The 19,898-nt window shown below is 55.2% G+C and overlaps 1 protein-coding gene across 3 annotated transcripts in view; it reads left to right on the top strand.

The window, feature by feature from the left end:
* OGDH (oxoglutarate dehydrogenase) overlaps nucleotides 1–19,898 on the top strand; it is a 70,399-nt gene that overhangs the window by 18,229 nt on the left and 32,272 nt on the right. For 2 of the 3 annotated variants that reach the window (XM_035026435.1, XM_035026433.1), the window contains exons 3-5: nucleotides 7,178–7,369; nucleotides 8,884–8,986; nucleotides 14,554–14,598. In XM_035026435.1, coding sequence (XP_034882326.1) covers nucleotides 7,178–7,369; nucleotides 8,884–8,986; nucleotides 14,554–14,598 — 340 coding nt within the window. The remainder of the gene's footprint in view (nucleotides 1–7,177; nucleotides 7,370–8,883; nucleotides 8,987–14,553; nucleotides 14,599–19,898) is intronic. The other variant, XM_035026434.1, reaches the window with a different exon arrangement.

The raw sequence follows: 19,898 nt of genomic DNA on the forward strand, positions 1-19,898 counted from the left end.
CCTGCCAGCCCTTCTTAGTGGCCTGAGCTCGCGTCCGAAGCACTGTCTTCCTCTTCCCGTTAACCACACGCGTCTCTCATGCCATCGGGGCCGCTCCAAGGGTAGTGACGGCTCTGGTCCCTCGTGGTCGCTGCACCAGGCGCAGAGTGTCACCTTCAGTCCCACCTCCTGCGGGCTGTGCCATTCTGCCTCTTCCCTCCGTGCTCATGAGACACGATGCTGTCGTTTTGTGTAAGGGAGGCAGACAAGCAGAGAAAAAAGACATCAGCCCCAGTTCACGGTGACACGTGCCTTTTCACCCTGCAGTTCTGAAAGCTCCCTGGCTGTGCTCGAGACCTCTGTGCTGGCCTCGGCGACAGACACGTATAGTGCAGGTCCGTGGGGTACTTTGTGGGATTTGGCCGATGGAGGCTGTGAAGCGGCGGTGACACTCTCCCTCGGTGACACTCGGCTTCCGACATCAGAGGTACCTCCACCACGGTGGTTTGTGTGTGGAGTCACCCAGTAGGCGGAGTACCTTCGCTAACGTCCGCACGTGCCTCCAGGGGGACTCACTTGCACAGTTCTGGTAGGGAGCTAGGGTTTGCAGCCTGTCCCTGTCGGTCTGAGCGCGGTGGCGAGGGGCTGCAGGGAGACGTGCTGGGGCAGGGGCCTTGTGCGTGCGGCCTGGGCGCCACCTCTCAGGCCTCGGGCCCCAGGTCTGCCACCCCCGCAGGGGGCTGTGGTGAGCCAAGCCCTGAGCCGGCTGAAGGTCTGCGGGCTCTTGACTGCTGCCCTGCGCTTGGGGGTTGGGAAGGAGGCCTCTCCTCTACGTGGTCGTGACTCCCAGACGCAGATTCTCTGGGAAGCTGCGGGGGGTGTGCTGCAGGCGTGGGAGGACCCGAGGCCACCAGACAGCCCCCCGAGGTCCTCTCTGTCACCGTCCAAAGGGGCTGCCAGCCTTCATCTCGAGCAGAGACCGGGGAGCGGCGGTCAAGGTCAGCAGACTGCACAGGGCAGAGCTGAGGCAGCGTTCCTTTGCTCGTCTTGGCGGGTTGCTGAGGTTCTGCTCACGCGCCCTCACAGAGGGAAGGTCACCGAGCTCGTCTGCAGACGTTCCCTCATCTGTGCTCTGCTGGGCTTTGAACACGATGGTGTCGCTCTGAGCATCAGTTCTCTCGGTTTCTGTGACCGAGGGGTACCCAGGCAGAACGCCCAATTTTAACTGCTTGCGTATAGACAGCTCCATGGCAACAAGTCAAGCAGGCCCGGACTCCAGGGCACGGAGTCCCTGCCTCCCAGACGCGGTGCTGGGCCAGGGCTGAGTGCGGCCCTGCCAGCGGACAGAAGGGGCAGAGCCACACGGTGTTTTCAGGGAAGACTGGGACCCAGCAGCTGGCACAAAGAGGGCACATGGGGCGCACGTGGGGACTGTCCAGTGCAGCCTTTTCGGGCACAGCAGGGACACGAGGCATGTGACAGCATGCCATGGCTGGGCCGCTGGGCACAGTAACCTGAACACATATGACATGGTGCAGAGCTTCGAGCACACCTTCGAAGCTGGAGGACCCGTGTGCGGGGGCCTGGGGAGGGTGGGAGCCTCAGAGCAGCACTGGCGGCCTGAGAACCACCAGTGACCACCCTTAGCTTGAGGAACCGCTGCCTGCCCATCTGTTTAACTGAAGTAGCCTGAAGCAGCCAAACCCTTGCGTCAGGATGGCCACTGGCCACTTCTTGCCCTGACTTTCGTGCTCGTGGCAGTTAGGAAGCATTGTTAATACCAGAACTTAATAACGCAGTTGTTTGTCAAGGTGCTGGGGTCTGACCCAGACCCAAAGTTCATCAGCCTTGGGCTGGCCTTTGAGCCAGGGTTTAGGCCAGTCCAGAGGCTGCCTTACCCACTCCCCAGGCTGGTTTTACGTCAGGGTCCTTGGCAGGGCGCCGGCAGAGGGCGGTGGTGGCATCGGGTGACATGTACCAGACCGAGCTGCGTCACGTGGGCGTGTAGGGCCAGGTGAAGCAGCATCTGAAAGGGACTTTGGACAGGAGGAAACGGGGTGGTGAGCCCAGAAGCCAGCGGCGTGGAATTGGGTGGCTAGAGTAAACATCAGTGACCCCAGGGTTGAGTGTTGATCTCAGCTTCTGGAACAGATCCAACTCTCCTGCAGCTGCTGTTCAAAATGTGAGAAGGTGTGCAAGGACACCAGGGGTGTCTCCCTCAGCTCGCGGGCCAGGATCTGGCAGGCGCACAGCTGGAGCGGCTTCCCTGCCCAGCCGGTGGGAGGCGGGCTCGCCACCACGGTGCGCTCGCTGTGCGTGGGGCCCTTAGGTCGCGCACTCGGCTGGCCGCCAGTCACACACACCCTGGGGGCCTTCCAGGCGGGGGGAAGGGCTCGGGGTGGCTTGCTTGCCGCCCCTCCCGACACTGAAGCGCCGCGTGAACAATCTCTGATGCGAACTCCACGGCCAGGAACTGGTCCCTGAGGCGCCTGTGATCTGCTGACAAGAAGTAACTGAGGGCAGGGTTCCCTTGCCTCACTAACTCCTCACACCCATGTGCCACATTCACCAGCATCAGCACCTTTTCCGGGTGAGGTGGAGCCTCTCGATTCTGGAGGCCACAGGTGTTTACAGCTGACCCCTCACCTGCCACCCCCCCATAGTGCACCTGACACCCCACCTGGCACCGCAGCTGACCTGTCAGGCTGTTCACCCTCAGGAGGAGTCTGAACCTGTCTGAATTTGACTCTGCTGTGTGCAAAGCCTGGAGTAGCTTCCTTAGGACGTTGCAGAGGGAAAGGGACCCGTGCGCAGCCTTCGAAGGGCTTCCTCTGCTTAGGAGAGACGGTGTGTGACGGCCGGGAGAGCCCGTCGTGGGTACGGGAGGTCTGGGAGGTTGGCAGGGTGTGGGGGTGATGGATTTTGGAACAGAGCTTCGAGGCTATAGGTGAATGCTTTCGTTCATGTGAAATTGGAAGTCAGAATTCTGGTGTCGTTTCAACCATAATACTCTACTCATTCACACTTAAAACCTACCGTGTTTTGGTGAGGTCATTTCAGCAACAAGTGATGGTCTCAGCTCCACTGATGGCTGTCCCCTCTTCCCGCCTGGCCTGTGGCCTGGCTCCATCCAACTCTGCAGTCTTGTCTCTACCGGGTCACCCTGTCCCGCAGGGCTCACGGCACTAGCTGCCCCCGAAGTCCCATCTTCTGCCCCCGAATTCCCACGCTCACTCCTGTTCCTGCCGTTCCTGAGGGAGGGGCTCTGTGTGGTCGTCCACCGTCCCCAAACCTGAAAGCAGGCTGCGCAGAGGCAGCCTCCACGGGTGTCCGTGGGATTGAACTTGTGAGTGACATGCTCACCTGGTCACAGAGCGCTGCCTGCGCACGTCCCGAGTGCCTTTGGGAAGCCCGCTCCAGTGCGGGCAGAACGTCCCTGGAAGCCTCCCGCCCTGCTGGGTCGAGGAGCTGGCCCCCCGGGGGCAGGCGCCTTCTCTCGTCGCCCTGGTGCTCAGGCCACCACTCCCTCTCCAGCGGTGCACAGAGGACAGAGCGTCCGTTGGCAGCCACTGGTAGGTTCAAGGGCAGGCGGGGGGATGGAGAGATTCCTCGGGGGGTTGGTTGTGCGCCAGAGGCAGATGGAGAGGTTGGCGACGGGGTGTGTGGACCCCGGCGTGAGTCTGTGGTGGCTGGTGGCTTGCGTGGCACTTGGAGGAGGCGGTGAGCGCATGGCCCGGCTGCGTCTGACACAGAAGGCCACCCTCTGGGCCAAGTACCGCAGCCCCAGACCACAGCCAGGGTCGGCTGTGCCCTGTTGGTCGGGGGTGTTCCAGAGACTCTGCCGGACGCGCTCTTAGGGTCTGTGCTGTGAAATCTGCCCCACCGGCCGGTCCCTGGGTTTCCTTTCGCTCCGGCTTTGTCGCTGCAGTTACTGCTGGAGCCCCAGGGTTGGGGTGTCCAGAAAAGGAATGGGTTTGGCTCGGAGAAGAATGCGAATGTGCCCTGTGTGCACGTGTTTGCACCCACTCAAGCCTGGGGCCGCTCGCCCCCATGGAGCAGGTGGGCGGGGCAGACATCCTCTGCTGGAAGCTTCCTCCTCCAGAGGGAGGGGCTCCCCTGACGGGCCGCTGCAGCCTTGCGGCCCCCTCTCCATGAGTGTGGCAGCCGGTGAGCGTGCAGGTCTGTAAAACCTGCTGCTGAGGTGTGCACCAGCGAGGGCTGCGCCCCTCGGACAGGAAGCCCTCTCCGGGTGATGACGAGGCCCCGTGCCCCCCCCCCTGCCCTGGGTTCGGGGGCAGGGGTGAGGGAGGGAGAGAGGCTCCTTGGGCAGCAGAAACCATTGGAGGGATGGAAGCGGCTCTGTGGGGTGGTGAGGCCTGCAGCCAAAACATGACCTCCGCTTCCAGAGACCTATTCAGTGAGCTTTGGTGAGGTCTGGGTGACCCTGAAACGTGCCCGTTTTAGGTTGAGGGGCGGTGGGTGTGCAAGTGCATGCAGCCACGCCGCCCCGGAGTCCCGCTGCAGAGGTCTGCGTGTGAAAGCCTCCCGGGTCTTGGTGGCAGGCGGCCCGCTGCTGTTGGGGGGGGCCCGCTGGAGGGCAGGTGTCCAGGCCGGCTGGGTGTGGGGGTGAGTGACGGGAGGCAGGCGCCGCATTCAGCTGTGGTCCTGCTGCTGGCTCCCCGTCCCTGCAGGACTGGAGTGAACCAGTTTCTTCTGACCGCCTCCAGCACCAGCCGGGTTTGCAGCTGTGGGTTTGTCCTCAGCCAATTGGAGATCACCTGGAGTTTGACTCCAAGCACAAAAGAAGGTCAGAGAGAGGAGGCCCGATGGTGGCGATCGCCTGCGCCCCCCCTTCCCGGGGCCAGGCTGGATGGGGCCCCTGCCGCTCTTGTCTCTGGCTGTGCCCTCCGCCTCCGCTGGAGAGGCCTTTCATGTCTGCATTTCCTCGGCAGGGGGGCGGGTGCGCGATGGTGTTTACGTGAGGGCTGCCGCTGACCCGTGTCCCTGTGGCCGTCCCCATGGTCTGGCCGTCCCAGTGCTCTGGGCGGTATGCTGTTGGCTTTTGCCTCACTGCCGCCTCCGAGGGGCTCCTTCTGGGCCAGGCCCTCGGTCACTGGAGGCCTGGACGGAGGCCAGCGAGAGCCCTGGGCCAGAGCCACTCCCCAGATGCAGGGGCTCACTTGGACGTGCTGGAAGAGCTCCACGAGGTCAGAAGTACATGGGGGGTCCAGTGTGTTAGCTCCTTGTGTCCTTGTAGCGAAGCAGGTGGGAGCAGAGAGGCAGCCTCCCTTCCCTTAGGAGTCGATACTCAGGTGGCCTCTTTCCCTCCAGAAACGAAGGCAGCTGTCTTCCCTGGTGAACACGCTGCCCTTCACCCATGTCAAAGGAGGGCCAGAGAGTTGGCACCAGTTGGAGGGGCGAGGGGAGGGCCTGGGCCCCCGGGTCCTGGATTGCAGAGGGTGCCCCGGCTGTCAGTTTTTGTCACACAAGAGGCCTTATGTCGGCGGTAAAGGCAGGTGCCGGGAGAGAGCCCCACATCCTGTCTACCATCAGCTGACACGCTGAAAATTAACCAGCGAGGTAAAAACAGTAAAACCTGGACTAATGGGTTAAAACATTTTAAAACTGTTACCGAGACACAAAATCACATAAAGTGTACCACTCCGTGTTGGATGGTCATCCCACTAATGATTGGATTTTTAAAAATTACCTTTTCTGAACACAAAAGGGAGAATACGTTCTCATTGTAGAATGATTTAAATGTTCTGCAAAGCTCCCTCCAAAGCAGTTGTAGGGAGAGGCCAGGCTGCCCCACGTGAGGAAGTGCGCCAGGCCCCTGAGTGACCCCGAACAGAGCCTGCCTGAGAAAGCCAGAAGACCGTGAGGACCCACGCCATGGCGTCAGTCCGCATACGGACCACCCATGCGATGCCCGCCGAGCCCTGGCCGAGCTCCTCGGGACAGCATCCCGGTAGCTCCTCCTGGGATGGTGGGCACAAAAATCCAGCAGCGTTTGTCATGGGTCTCAATCTGCTTACTGACAGAAAGGTCCTCAGACACTGAGGAAGGATGACATTTTTGTGTGTCTGAACTTACTGGTTTTCAATAGTGTTCTTTTTTCCAAAGGAATGTTATTAAGCCTTCAGTTCTCTGAGCTCGGAAATATGTTTTTTTGGAAACCTTACATCTTTGCTTGAGGTGATAAACTGTCGTAGTTCATGGTATCTCTGTAAATTGCAAATGGAATCTTCCGAGCACGGAATACCGAGAACAGAAGGACAGAAGGAAATGAGATCGTTCGTGTTGGCACAGAGGAAATCACGAGCAGCGGTAACGCCAGTGAAGTTCTTGCTGCCCACGGACTGCGTTCTGAGAAGAGTCTTTAGCCATGTGATTCGATCTCTACAACAGACCTGCGAGGGTTACGCACGGGTGTCCTCCTCTTACAGGTGACAGAGCACAGGAAGTTGGGTGACTCACCCATGTGTCGGAGCTGAGATCCCAAGTTCAGTCTCTGAGCCCGCACCCCGCATCTCCTAAGTGGCCCTCCTGAATTACAGACGGGGCCGTTTCTCCAGCGGCCAGTGAAGGAGCATGGCAGGCTTCCAGATACGAGCCCTGGGCTCCTTACAAGGGCCCCAATTCCATCTTGCACCTGGGAACACAAGCATGAGCAAGGCCGGCCCGGGCCCCCCAAGACTGTGCCCAGCCTCTGGGTCTGGAGAGAGACTTGGAATGCTCGGCCCCCCTCAGGTGGTCCCGTCGGGGCAGCTGCAGACAAGGGCCAGGAGCGCTGGTCTTCCAGATAACTGGGCCGGGGCCAGATGGGGCGGGAAGGCCTCTGTTCACCTGCCTCCCGGGCCGCCCGCCCCGAAGCAGTCGGCGTGTCACTGGAGTGCCGCAGAGCTGTGTGACCTTGGGCCTTTGGGGTTTTGATGGAAGGGCAGCCTTACATAATCTGCGTCTTAGGGGTGGGGTAAGAGGGGGCATCCCGGGGGAATAATGGAAGCAGGGCCCCACCCTTCTGGGGCGGAATCGGGCTGTGCAGCGTAGGAGCAAGTCGCCCCACCAGCCTGCTGGCGGGCGAATATAACCGGGACGTGACTTGCCTGCCAAGAACACTGCTCTTTGGGGCTGAAAACGAGTCCTACGTCCTAGGTGAGCCATGGGGTAATGCGAGTTCCTTCTTTGTCTTTAGTCGTGGGACATTTTCTTCCGAAATACCAACGCTGGAGCGCTGCCGGGCACCGCCTACCAGAGCCCGCTCCCCCTGAGCCCGGGCTCCCTGTCTGCCGTGGCGCGAGCACAGCCCCTGGTGGACGCCCAGCCCAACGTGGACAAGCTGGTGGAGGACCACCTGGCAGTGCAGTCTCTCATCAGAGCCTACCAGGTAAGGCCCACCCGCCGGCCGGCGGTACGTCAGCAACGGAGGGCGCCCCGACTGACGTGTCGTGGAACCAGGCACCTCTCCGTGCCCGGGAGCCGGGGGGGCAAACACGAAATACGCCAGGAGCCGGAGAGCCGGGACGGACAGTCTGACCCCGCTTGAGCACGTTTGCTGCCCGTAGCACCTGCCCTGTAAACAGCTCCTATTTCTTTCCACAAGTTGGCAAGCAAAACTGTGGGCAGGGAAAAGCCGTCCTTGCTGGGGTGTCGAGGGGGCTGCTGATCACCAGGAGGGAGCAGTGACCGGAAGGGGTGCGCCCCCTTCTCAGTCGCCAGCACCCACATCCGACCAGAGGAAATGAACCTGTAGAGTTTGGGACAGAAGCAGAGCCCACGAGTGCATGAGAGGTGGGTGAGGGGCAGGCGGTCTCCAGGAGTCTTCCAGTTAGCGGTCCATGCCGTCAGAGGCTGTTGGGCAGGACACGTGGGGCTCCCCCCACCTTTCTCCCCCTGGCAGGGAGGAGCCCAGAATTCAGACCAGAACACCTGCTCTGAGATGAGAGTAGCTCTGAAGACAGGAGGAGAAATCAGGCCTGCGGGGGGAGTCCTTTCCAGGGTCCCTGGGCACCTGGGCTCCCCTGCCGCCGCCTCTTCCAGGGACCACACGGAGTTCTCGTCTCCCCTGAGCACATTTCCAGGAGACGCCACGGGTCGGGACAGCAGGTCCTGGCGAGTGGGCAGGCGCTCCGAGCCATGGGGTCGGCGTGGCCATGTGCTCTGGAGCGTTGTTCAGTGGTCATTTCTGGAGGAAGGTGCATTTGGTGGGTGTTGCCCGCCTCGTGTAGCCTCAGTAACTTCGCGCGGTCCCAGGTCCCCCTCAGCAGCCACCCGCTCTCAAACAGTCGTGGGTCCGGTAGCCAAGACTGGAAGTTGGGAGGGATTGTCTTCCTCCTTTTGCTTCTTAGTTCAGACCAGAAACCGAAGTCCTAGCGCCCCTCGGCGGGGCCTGGGCTCCCCTCCTCGGGGGCACTAACGTGCTGAGCTGCGTGGCCCCACGCGGGCATCAACCCATGTCCCACTTCGTTTATCCAGGGGAACTGCAAGGGTCCCCAGAACTGCCCAGTTTACTGTGACCCGAGTTTATCTCTTCTTATAAGCACAAGAGCACTTTCACGATAAAATGTTTGAAGGCTTTTTTTTTTTTTTTTAACTAATTTTGTTACTTTGGGTTCAAGTTTGACCAAGTGTAACTTTTCCCCCCCACAGCCCGCGGGTCCTGCTTAACGACTGCTTGTGTTATTGCTTCCAGGTCAGGGGTCACCACATTGCAAAACTTGATCCTCTCGGAATTAGTTGTGTAAATTTTGATGATGCTCCGGTAACTGTTTCTTCAAACGTGGGTGAGAATTAATCTGTAAATGCTAATTTTAATGTAATTTTACTTTTTTTTACCCCTTCCCTCTTTTTTTTCTCCTGTCCTTTTGTGTGTGTCCCCCTCCCTCGCTGGCCCATCCGTAGATACGAGGGCACCATGTAGCGCAGCTGGACCCCCTGGGGATTTTGGACGCCGATCTGGACTCGTCCGTGCCCGCTGACATTATCTCCTCCACAGACAAACTTGGTGAGGGTCTGGGAGCGGCCAGCGCTGCGCTGCTTAGCTGCTCTGCGTCACGGCTGTGGCGGCCAGGACGTCCTCAGACGGAAGGGAGAGGCTCTTAAGTTTCCTTCGTCCTGATCACTTGAAATTTAGCGTGTTTGGGGCAAGTTACTTTCATCCCAGCTTTTCAGCCAGACTCCATGAGCTCCATTGTCTGAGTCTCAAAATCGGAGAGTAAAATTTGGGGCAGACGAGGTTTGTGGCACCGAGGAAAAGATGACCTCCCGGGCAGGCGGGTCACCTGACATGCCAGACGCCGGCTCTGCTGGCTTGGTTGCCAGGTCCCGATTCAGCACGGCCTCCGCCCGACGCGGCCTCGCTGCGCGCTGGGCTCCTTGGCGCACAGCACGGCCTGCCTTTAACGGGCGGGCTCCAGAGCGCGCGGTGCTCCAGGTGTCGATTCCTAAACGCTGGTGATCACACTGAGGAAGGAAACTTTGGAAGGCATCCCGGCGCGCGGGGAGGTGTGTGGAGCTCAGGCAGCTGCTGTCACACGTCCCCGCTCCTTCCTCTGCCACCAGGAAGCACACACAGGGCGCGGCTGGGCTCCCCCTGCAGTTGCTTTCTCAAGTTAATCTGCTCTCGGTCACCGTGCCGCTAACCTGTGCTGAGATGACTGATCCGGAGATGGCCAGGTGCCCACCGGACGCACCGTGCATGCTAATAAAACTTACGATTGCCTCCCTGCCCTATGCTGCTCCCCGGGAGGGGACGGAACTCGCCTCCTCGAGCAGTGGTCTCTAACCCTCTGTGACGCCCCAGCACTCTGTAGCACCCCTGGGCTGTGGCGTGGGTGGTCAGGCTCGAGCCAGGTAAGGCAAGGTTTCCGACAGCGTCGGCTTCAGGGTCCGTGTTAGCTGGCGGTCCGTCACCGCCGTCTTCACTGGAGAAAGGCCCCCCACTGCTGGGGGGTCCGGGGCTGCTTCCCCTCTCTTCCTCCTCCCCACACATCCCCAGCCGCACCCTGCCCCACACGGCCTGTGCTCGCCTGGCCTGAAGCACCGTGGGGCCCCCACAGGTGTTGAAGGCCTGGGGCCTCTCCAGAGAGGGGTGAGGGCCTCTGACACCGTGAGGCATTCCAGCAGGAGGGGGCACAGGAGGTAGGGGGCACCCTCTCCTGCCCCAAACTGCATCACCAATTCATGGTTGTCAGTTTCTTGGTATTAAAATGGGTGTTTTTTGGTGGTTCTCCACTCTCCTTCGAACTTCAGGGCGGGGAGGGGGGAGATGTGAAGCTGTGCTCGGTCTTACGTGAGACTGGTCAGGGCAGGACAGAGCCGCAGCCTGCAGGCACCGGCAGAGGTTGCTTAGAGATCCCCCGACACTCCCAGCCCGGCTGGTCCGTGCAGGCTGGGACGCCTGGCGACGCTCCAGTGTCCTGTCCCAGCGCTGGTCGAGGGCAGACGCAGGGGTGGGGGCAGGGCCTCCGTCATTCTTCCCAGTTTGTTCCCGGCCACCGTGGCCTCACCCTACATTCCCTCCTGGAGTGGTGCCCCGAAAGTTCGTGAGGCACCAGGAGGGCCACATAGACGTGGCCCCAGAGCCCCCCGGGCTCTTCTGAGGAAGGAGATGCTGCCTCCCCTGGCCAGGAGCCCTTCAGAACCACCAGGACCAAGTCAGGGAGCAGTCCCCTGCTTTGTAGAGGAAAGAGCATTTTCATCCTGAGAATTTGAAATAGTTGTGATGAATTCTTTCTTTGGGTGCAAAAAGCAGAAATAGTGAATCTGCAAGAAAGTTAGTTTGAATTGTGTCACCTTTGGTGCATGTAGGTCTTCGGGAAAACAGCCGGTCCAGCCCGACCGCTGCTCGTGGACCTGGACACTTCTGGGTGCTTCCATGCCCCTCGCCTCCTCTGGGCCACGGGCCTGGCCTCAGAGCTAGCTCCCCGGGCGGGAGCCCCATCTCAGCCAGGACCAGCCTGCACTTCCTCATCTGTAAGGCGGCTTCAGAATTAAATAAAATCCTTAGAACAGTGCCTGGAGCTTCCTAAGCTCCATGAAGTTGTGAGCTAGTGCGATTGTTAACGATCTTTCGAGCTAGGTCGCTGCCAGGCCCTCTGGTAATGAGGTAAATTCAGAAACGGAGGGACGGAGCACGCAGCCTGGGGTCACACCAGAGCTGATCGTGGTGAGGGAGCCCCGGAGCTGGGGCTGGAGCAGGGTGGCCTACGTGTTCCGTGTGGAGCCTGGGTGCCTCTTGTGTCTCCTCTGGCCTGACCTCCCCTTCTCCCTGTGGATGCAGGCAGTTTCTCCATCCCCTTGTGGGGAACCCAGGCTCGGGAGATGCTCGCTCCCCACATGTCTGAGAGCACGTTGTACTGCTGGGGAAGCAGGTGGGTGGAGGGGCAGCGGTGGGCAGGCGTGAGCCCAGGGGGCAGCGGATGCTGGCGTGCAGCGCGAGCAGGGCTATGTCCACTCCCAGTTTTTTAAATAAAGTAGATTGTGTGAAATAATTTCCATTAAGCTCTTGACCTTTGACTGGTTTGGAGAAGGTTGGGAATTGAGGCCTAGGGTCCCTACCCTGACATCACACACATTCTCCTGGCTCCCGAAGTGACGGGTGGAGAGAATTCATGGGCAGGCTCTTACTAGTCACGGGAGACTCGGCGGGCGTGCAGGGCCCCTGGGTGGCGGGATGCTGGGCTTGCCAGCAGATGGGCGCCCACACAGCGTACTGCCTTCCGCCAGCGCGGCAGAAGCGTTGTTGAGTGGTGGCGGTAATTAAGATTTTAAATGCAAACTAACGTCAGTACAGTTTCTCAGCTGGCCCATAATTGGGTGGATGATTATTAGCAACAGGGTACCTTTCCCCAGGATGTGTTTTGTCAGGAGCCGGGTTCCAGGTGGGCCCCAGGAACACATCCTCATCTGTACCCGGTCGTCCCGTCAAACCCACGCCCGTGGACGAGGGTCGGGAGCACTGACACGAGACGCCCGGGGGCATGTTCCACCTTGAATCCCTCAGGAGGTCCGGACAGGATCGGGTTTCCTAGCGAGGCCTTTCTGGTTGGCCCTAGATTAGGGTCGGCGTGTGGCTATCGACGGAAAGGTCCAGACGGGGAGTCCCGCGGGGTCAGGGTCATTGCTGTCTTCACTACAGACAAACTGGACGTAACCACACCTGTGTCCTCTGTGGGCATGCAGCGCTGGCTTTGTTCGGATGGGGAGGGAGCTGAGCCACCCTCGGCTGGTCTGGGACGTGCAGAAACGTCCCACTGACCTGCCTTCCGTGTCTTGCTTTCACATGCGGCGCGTGATGTGCTGGCGCCTCTGGGTCTGTGTAGATGTGTACCGTGATTGCTCACGGGGACAGAGGTGACGGACATTTACTGTGATGTGAGGTTGCAACATAATCACAGGGGAACTTGAAACCCATTCTGTAGATCACAGGGAGGAAACCGTGATGCCTCTCTTGTTTGCTGTCGGTGTTTGCACACCGCCCGTCTCGGGAAATGAGCTTGAGCTGAGGTCCTGCGGGCTCGGCTCCAGACCAGCGCAGGAGAGCCAGCGCGGCCACAGAGCGAGCCCCGGGAGCTCTCTGGTGCCCCGTGCACCCGAGAGCGCGGTCTGCCCCGTGGCCGGGCAAGTGTGCAGTAGCCACACCGTGTTGGAGCAAAGGCAGCATGCACGCCGTCCCGCCAACTGTCCTCCGAGCTGTCGGGCTCCGCACAGCACAGCACTGTGCAGGTGGGATAAGAGAGGTTCGGAATGTGGCGAGAATGACCAAAATGTGACGCAGACAGGAAGTGAGCACATACTGTTGGGGAAATGGGGCCCATGGGCGTACTGGGTACAGGGCTGCCGCAAAGTTGTAAATTCCTAAAATTTGTAAAAGAAAGAAAAACACAAAAAACTCAGTATCTGTGAAGTGCGATAAGACAAGGTGTGCCTGTGGTTAAAAAGCCAAATCAGAAGTCCAAAATGGCAACACTTTGACCACGTCAGTGGGCTAGCTCGTTCCGGCGTGGCCTGGGCCGGAGTCTCGCTGCCGGCCTGCTGACCTCTAGAGCACTCCATGTCCACCATGGCCACTTTTGCTCCCTTGACATCTGGGGAGAATAACTAAAAATAGAGTTGATCTTTAGTTAGCTTTCCTAATTTCGGAGCAACACAGAGCAGTTCACTTGACATCTGTAGGCTGCCGTGTGCGGCCATGAGTGAAGAGCTGGGGGTCGGGCTCACGCCGAGCCAAGGTCGCAGGGGTCATGCCTTGCAGAGGTGTCCTCCCAGATGCCCAGGCAGGCCGGGGGGCACCGTGGCTGAATCCCAGCCGCTCCGTGTCTCCGGCAGGGTCATGTGCACATCAGGGAGTAACGTGTGGCTTGCAGGGACCCCCATGTGCTCTCTGCAGATGACACAACACCAGCTGTTCGTGTCTTCTCTTGAATCTGCCAGGAAGTACACATAAGAATCCACAGAACCAGTACCCGGAGTGAACAGATGTCAGCCTTTCAAGACATTCCGTGTGTCACCTATAGAGTTTCTGAAAATAGGGCACGCTTGCAGTTCGCTGTTGCGGCGGGGCGCGGTCCTCTGTCTCGATTCTGAGGATTGCAGGGGAAAAAGGAAGATTCTTTTTTCTTGCCCGTAAGCAAGGCATCCACACTTCTGTGAGGAACTTGGATGATCTGTTGTCTTAAGAGCCACCGGCTCTGTGGTCTTTGCTGGGTGCTGCTGTCCCCGCAGGCGAGGAGGAGGGCTTGCCCACCCCGAGCAGGGGGCCCTGCCCTGACTCAGAGTTTTTGCTCTCCACCTCCAAGGCAGCGTCCGCTGGCCTTCCTCTGCACTGCCAGGGCAGGGAGCAGCTGCGGTGACCGTGAGCACGCTCCCACCACTCAGCTGCCTGCCCTTGCATGCCCTGCCGCCACGACCCTCCCGGCCCCCGGACCCCAGGGGACCAGGGTCAGGAGAAGGAAGGTGCTTTGTGTATCCAGACGAACACCTTGGCTTTCACCAGCGGCCGGGAAAGCTTGCTGCAGGAGGACCGTGGGCAGGCCTGGGGCGGTTCTGTGCAGCTGAACTCCCTCCCGGTTCTGCCTTGTTGCCGAGTGGGGACCAAGGACCCACCTCTGTCCTTAGGACCCATCAGAATCTGGAGGGTTAGGGTCTAGCCCATTACCTGCTGCCCCACTTGTGAGGACTGTCTGCTAGAAATTAGGCCTTTTCATTTTCTGTTCCCTGGTTTTGTCACCCCGAAGCTGGGTTGGGTGGGTTCGATTTCCCAGGAGAGTGCTGTGTCAGCCTCTTCTTCAGGACAGGGAAGCGAGGAGTTCTTCCCTGCATCAGGAAGCAGCCTTTCCCTCCTTTGGGCTCACCTCATTCCAGCTGTTTCTGAGCAGTTCCCACAGGTACCCCAGTAGCTGTCGGCCCCCTGAGCCCCACCCTGTCCCCCTTCGGTGTCTGTCTGTGTGGCGGTGTCTGTCCCCCCGTGACCGCGGTGACAGTGCAGGGTTGGGATGTCTGGGTCTTGAACTAACTCTCACTGTCTTTTTCCTTCTGCTCTCACCCACGCCACCTCACTCTGCCTCTCAGACCTTGCAGTGTTCAAGGAACGACTCCGAATGCTAACAGTAGGAGGTAGGAAAATAACGCGCCTTTCACCTTTCTGGAGCTGAGGACCTCATTTGAACAGGATGTGCAACTTTTCCCAGCATGCGATTTGGGGAAAGTTGACTGTTAATTGTACTGAAGTGCGTTGTCCCGTCATTCAGCTGTCACCCAGCAGGGATCGCCACTTCTGTGTCATATCTGTTTCTGTCCATTCTCACCTCCCGTGTGTCTTGCCTCCGCTTCGCTGAGCTTGTCTTCTAGTGCAGGCTGCCTGGAGCTCCTGCCGAGCCGGCGGGGGGCGGAGGCCACACGGCATTCTGCATGTCGGCACACCCTTTCCTCCACCTCTGCACTGTGTCTTCGACTGGGCTCTGGATTCTTTGAGATTCTGCTTCCTGGGCATTTGGGACGAGATTTCTCTGTTGATCTTCCCATGTTTGAAGGACAATTGAAGTATTGATAAAAACTTACTCCATGAAGTAAGGAATCCTCAGTGACCCATGGTTCTGGGCAAAGCACCTTTGAAGAATCCAGAGTGAGGTGCTGGGGGCCGTCTGCCTGTTGTCACTTCCCCGGTGGCCAGGCTTCCCTCCATGCCAGGTGGCCCTGAGAAGTTCTCGTTTTCCTCCATCTGATCGTAGCTGTGAGACCCCAGTTTTGATTACACCTTTTGTTTTTGCGATCATCATAGATTAATATGCAGTTGTAAGAATTCACAGGGAGCCTCGTGCCTCACAGCCAGTCCCACGGTGGTAACGTCTTGTACACCATAGCACATCCCACCAGGGTGCTGGCTAGGCCACACGTCACCTCGTCACCTCGGGGGTGCCTCCCTGCAGCCTTCCTTAGCCACACCCGCTTCCCCTCCATCCTACTCCCATTTAACCCCCAGGAGCCACTATCCTGGGCTCCATTTCTGTAATTCGTCAGTGCAAGAATGTTATGCAAATGCAATCATAGTGTGTAATATTTTGGAATTGCCAGTTTTCAGTCAACCTGATTTTTCTGGGGTTCGAGCCAGGTGGCTTTGTAATACTGGCTTGTCCCTTCTTGCTGAGCAGAACTCCTTGTCGTGGGTGTCCCACACTTGCTTCCACTATTCATTCACTCGGAGGACCTTTGCATCATTCCCATTCTTTGGCCAATCGGGTCTTTTGCCGGGCAAAATCTTGAATTCTGATAAAGTCTAGTTTGCCAGCGTTCCCTTTTATGAATTGTGCTTTTGTTGCCAAACCTCAGAACCCAGATTTTCTTCTACATATTTTTCTTTTTTTTCTTTAGGATGTATTTATTTATTTTAGAGAGAGAGGGTGAGTGGGGAGACGGGCAGAGGCAGAGGGAGAGAGAGAATCTTTTTTTTTTTTTTTTTTTTAAAGATTTTATTTATTCATTCAAGACACAGAGAAGAGAGAGAGCACGAGCAGGGGGAGAGGCAGAGGGAGAAGCAGGCTCCCCGCTGAGCCAGAGCTGGACATGGGGCTCGATCCCAGGACCCTGGGATCATGACCCGAGCCGAAGGCAGATGCTTAACCATCTGAGCCACCCAGGCGCCCCGAGAGAGAATCTTAAGTAGGCTCCACACCAAGCGAGTAGCCAGACGCTGGGCTTGATCTCCTAACCCGGAGATCATGACCTGAACTGAAATCAAGAGTTGGCCTCTTAACCTTCTGAGCCACCCAGGCACCCCTTCTATCTATTTTTCTAATGGTTCTCTAGTTTTGCATTTTACATTTAAATCTATGATCCATTTTGAGTTAATTTCTGTATAAAACCTGAAGTTTAGGTCAAGGGTTTTTTTTTGTTTTTTGCCTATGGATGTCCGGTTTCCCCGACACCTGGAAACTTTGTCTTCCCTCTCTTTAATTGCTTTTGCATTTTTGTCAAAAATCAGTTGGATTGACTTGCGCCGATCTGTTCCTGGATTCTCGATCCTTTCCTAGCCTGTGTGTCTGTTCCCCAACCACTGTCACTCTCTGGGTTACCGTAGCTACTGAGCTTTATTTTCCTGCTTCAGAACTGTTTTGGCCTTTCTCTTTCCAGATGAATTTGAGAGAAGGCTTGTCTGTGTTTACAAAACAACTTGCTGACATTTTGGTAACAATGGTGCTAAACCTACAGATCTGTTTAAGAGAATTGGCGTGTTTACTCCATTGCCTCCCAATCCATGAACATAGTATGCCTCTCCATTTATTTAGATCTTTTTTTGATCTATTTTATCAGCTTTTCGTAGTTTTCAATGTGCAAGTCATGTGTGTGTTTTGTTAGATTTATGCCCAAGATTCTTTTTCTTTTTAATTTTAGTGTCTACATATCATTACTAGTATCTAGAAATACAGTTGATTTTTGTGTTTATATTATATCCTGTGGTCTTGCTGAGCTCACTTATTCTAGGACTTTTTTTTTTTTTTTTTGGTAGATTCCTTAGGATTGTCTGTGTAGATAATCATATCATCTGACAAGAGGAACAATTCTTTCTTTCTTTTTAACCTGTGTGCCTTTTATTTCCTTTTCATGCCTAATTGCGTTGGCTGGAACTTTTAGCACCATGTTAAGTAAGAGTCCTGAGAATGTACATCTTTACCTTGTTTTTGATCTTAGGGGGAAAGTTCTGTCTTTCATCACCAAGTATAATATTAGCTATAGATTTTTTGTAGATGTTATCAAGTTGAAGAAGTTCCCTTCTATTCCTATTTTTTTGCTAGTTTTTATTTTGAAGAAGTGTGAAAATTTTCTGCATCTACTGATACAGCCAGGTGATTTTTCTTCTTTAACTTGATAGTATAGCAGATTACACTGATTTTCAGATGTTGAACCAATATTGTATCACTGGAATAGACTTCACTTGGTCATGGTGCCAAATTCTTTTTTTTTTTAAAGATTTTATTTATTCAGTCTTCAGAGACAGAGAGAGAGAGAGAGAAAGAGAAGCAGAGGGAGAAGCAGGCTCCCAAGGAGCAGGGAGCCCGATGCGGGACTCGATCCCAGGACCCTGGGATCATGACCTGAGCCGAAGGCAGATGCTTAACCATCTGAGCCACCCAGGCGCCCGCCAAATTCTTTTTAAATATTGCTGCACCTATGTATTTCTTGCATCTGTATTAATGAGGGATATTGGTTTGTAATTTTCTTTTTTCATTTGTCTTTGCCATTTGTATCAAGGTTGTCCTAGCCTCATAAAATGAGCTGTTGTTGTTGTTTTTCCTTTTCTGCTTAATATTTTGAAAGAGATTTTAGAGCTGGTGTTAATTCTTCTTTAAGTATTTGGTAGAATTCTGCAACAAAACCATGTGGGTTTGGAGATTTCTTTTTCAGAAGCTTTTTATTTAGGAATTCAATGTCCTTAATAGTTGTAGAGCTATTGGGGCGCCTGGGTGACTCAGATGGTTAAGCATCTGCTTTCAGCTCAGGTCATGATCCCAGAGTCCTGGGATCAAGCCCCACATTGGGCTCTTGGCTCAGCGGGGAGCCTGCTTCTCCCTTTCCTTCTCCCTCTAGCCCTGCTCATGTTCTCTCTGTCTGTATGTCTTTCTCTCGAATAAATAAAATAAAATAAATCTTTAAAAAAAAAATAGTTGCAGAACTATTGCAAATTATCTGTTTCATACTGGGTGAGTAGTGGCAGTTCATATTGTTCTAGGAATGGTATGTTTCATCTGAGTTGTCAAGTGTACATATATAGAGTTGTTCATAGTATTCCCTTAGTCTTGTTGATATCCGTGGGGTCTGTATTGCTATCCTGTTTTGTTCCTGATATTGGTAATTTGTGTCTTTGTTAGTGTTTTGTTCTGTTTTTTAAGATTTTACTTACTTGAGAGAGAGAGAGCGTATGTGCACAGAGGGAGAGTGAGAGGGAGAAGAAGACTCCGCTGAGTGGAGAGCCCGATGTAGGACTCAAACCCAGGATCCCAGGATCATGACCTGAGCCAAAGGCAGATGCTTAACTGATTGAGCCACCCTGGTGCCCCTTTTCCTTTGTTAGTCTTATTAGAGGTTTGTCAGTGTTACTGATCTTTTCAGAGAACCAGCTCCTTGTTTCGTTGACTTTTCTCTGTTGTTTTGCTGTTTTCAGTACAATTGATTTAAATAGATTTCTGCTCTTATCTTTATTATTTCCTTATTTCTACTTTCTGTGTGGGTTTTTCCCCCTCCTTTTCTAGGTTCTTGTGGTGGGAGTTTAGATTACTGATATGAGATTTTTCCTCTTTTTTTTTTTTAAGATTTTATTTATTTAGAAAGAGAGAGAGAGAGAGAGGGAGAGAGAGAGAGTGCACAGGAGGAGGGGCAGAGGGAGAGGGAGAATTCCAAGCAGACTCCACGCTGAGCACGGACCCTGATGCAGAGCCGATCTCACGACCCTGAGAGCAAGACCTGAACTAAAACCAAGAGTCAGACACTTAACTGACAGAGCCACTCAGACACCCTGAGACTTCCTCTTTTGTAATGTGTGTGCTTATTGCTGTAAATTTCCCTCTGGGAAACTGCTTTAGCTGTCCCACAAAATTTGGTATTTCGTATTTTCATTTTCATTCAGTTCCGTGTATTGATACCCTTTAATACTTCCTCTGTCATCCATGGATTATTTAGGAGTGTGTTGTTTCATTTCTAATAATTTGGAGAGTTTCCTTTTATCTGTTATTGATTTCTAGTCTCATTCCATTGTGGTTAGAGAATGCATTCTGTATGATTTCAGTTCTGCTAAATTTGTTGAGGATTTTTTATGGCCCAGTGAACTGTCTGTCTTGGCATATGTTCCATGGGCACTTGGGAAGTACGTGTATTCTGCTGTTGTCAGGCGAAGTGTTCTGTAAATGCCCATTTACAGATCCTGTTGGTTGGTGGTTGTTGAGTCCTATATCCTTGGCAATTTCCTGTTTTCCTTTTAAATGAAAGGAGATAGAGCCAGAGAGCACAAGCAGAGGGAATAGCAGAAGGAAAGGAGAAGCAGGCTCCCCACTGAGCAGGAAGCCTGATGCAGGGCCCGATCCCAGGCCCCTAGGATCATGACCTGAGCCAAAGGCAGACACTTAACCATCTGAGCCACCCAGCCGCCTCTTTTTCTCCTTTCTGTCCTCAGTTTTTGGTTCACATTATTTGTAGGTCCATCGTTGGGTTCATGCACAGTTGAGATTCCTCTGTCTTCTAGATGGATTGACCTATCATCATGTAATGTCCCTCTCTGTGTCTAGTAATTTTCTTTGCTCTGATGTCTACTTTATCTGATAATAATGGAGCCACCTCTGCTTTTGATTGTGTTTACAAGTTATATCTTTTTCTATCCTTTTACTTCTAATTTGTCTATATCATTATATTTGAAGTGGGTTTCTTGT

The sequence above is a fragment of the Mirounga leonina genome, unplaced genomic scaffold (genome assembly GCF_011800145.1).
Source record: "Mirounga leonina isolate KUSES-001 unplaced genomic scaffold, KU_Mleo_1.0 Mir_199, whole genome shotgun sequence".
In the NCBI taxonomy this organism is placed as follows: Eukaryota; Metazoa; Chordata; class Mammalia; order Carnivora; family Phocidae; genus Mirounga; species Mirounga leonina.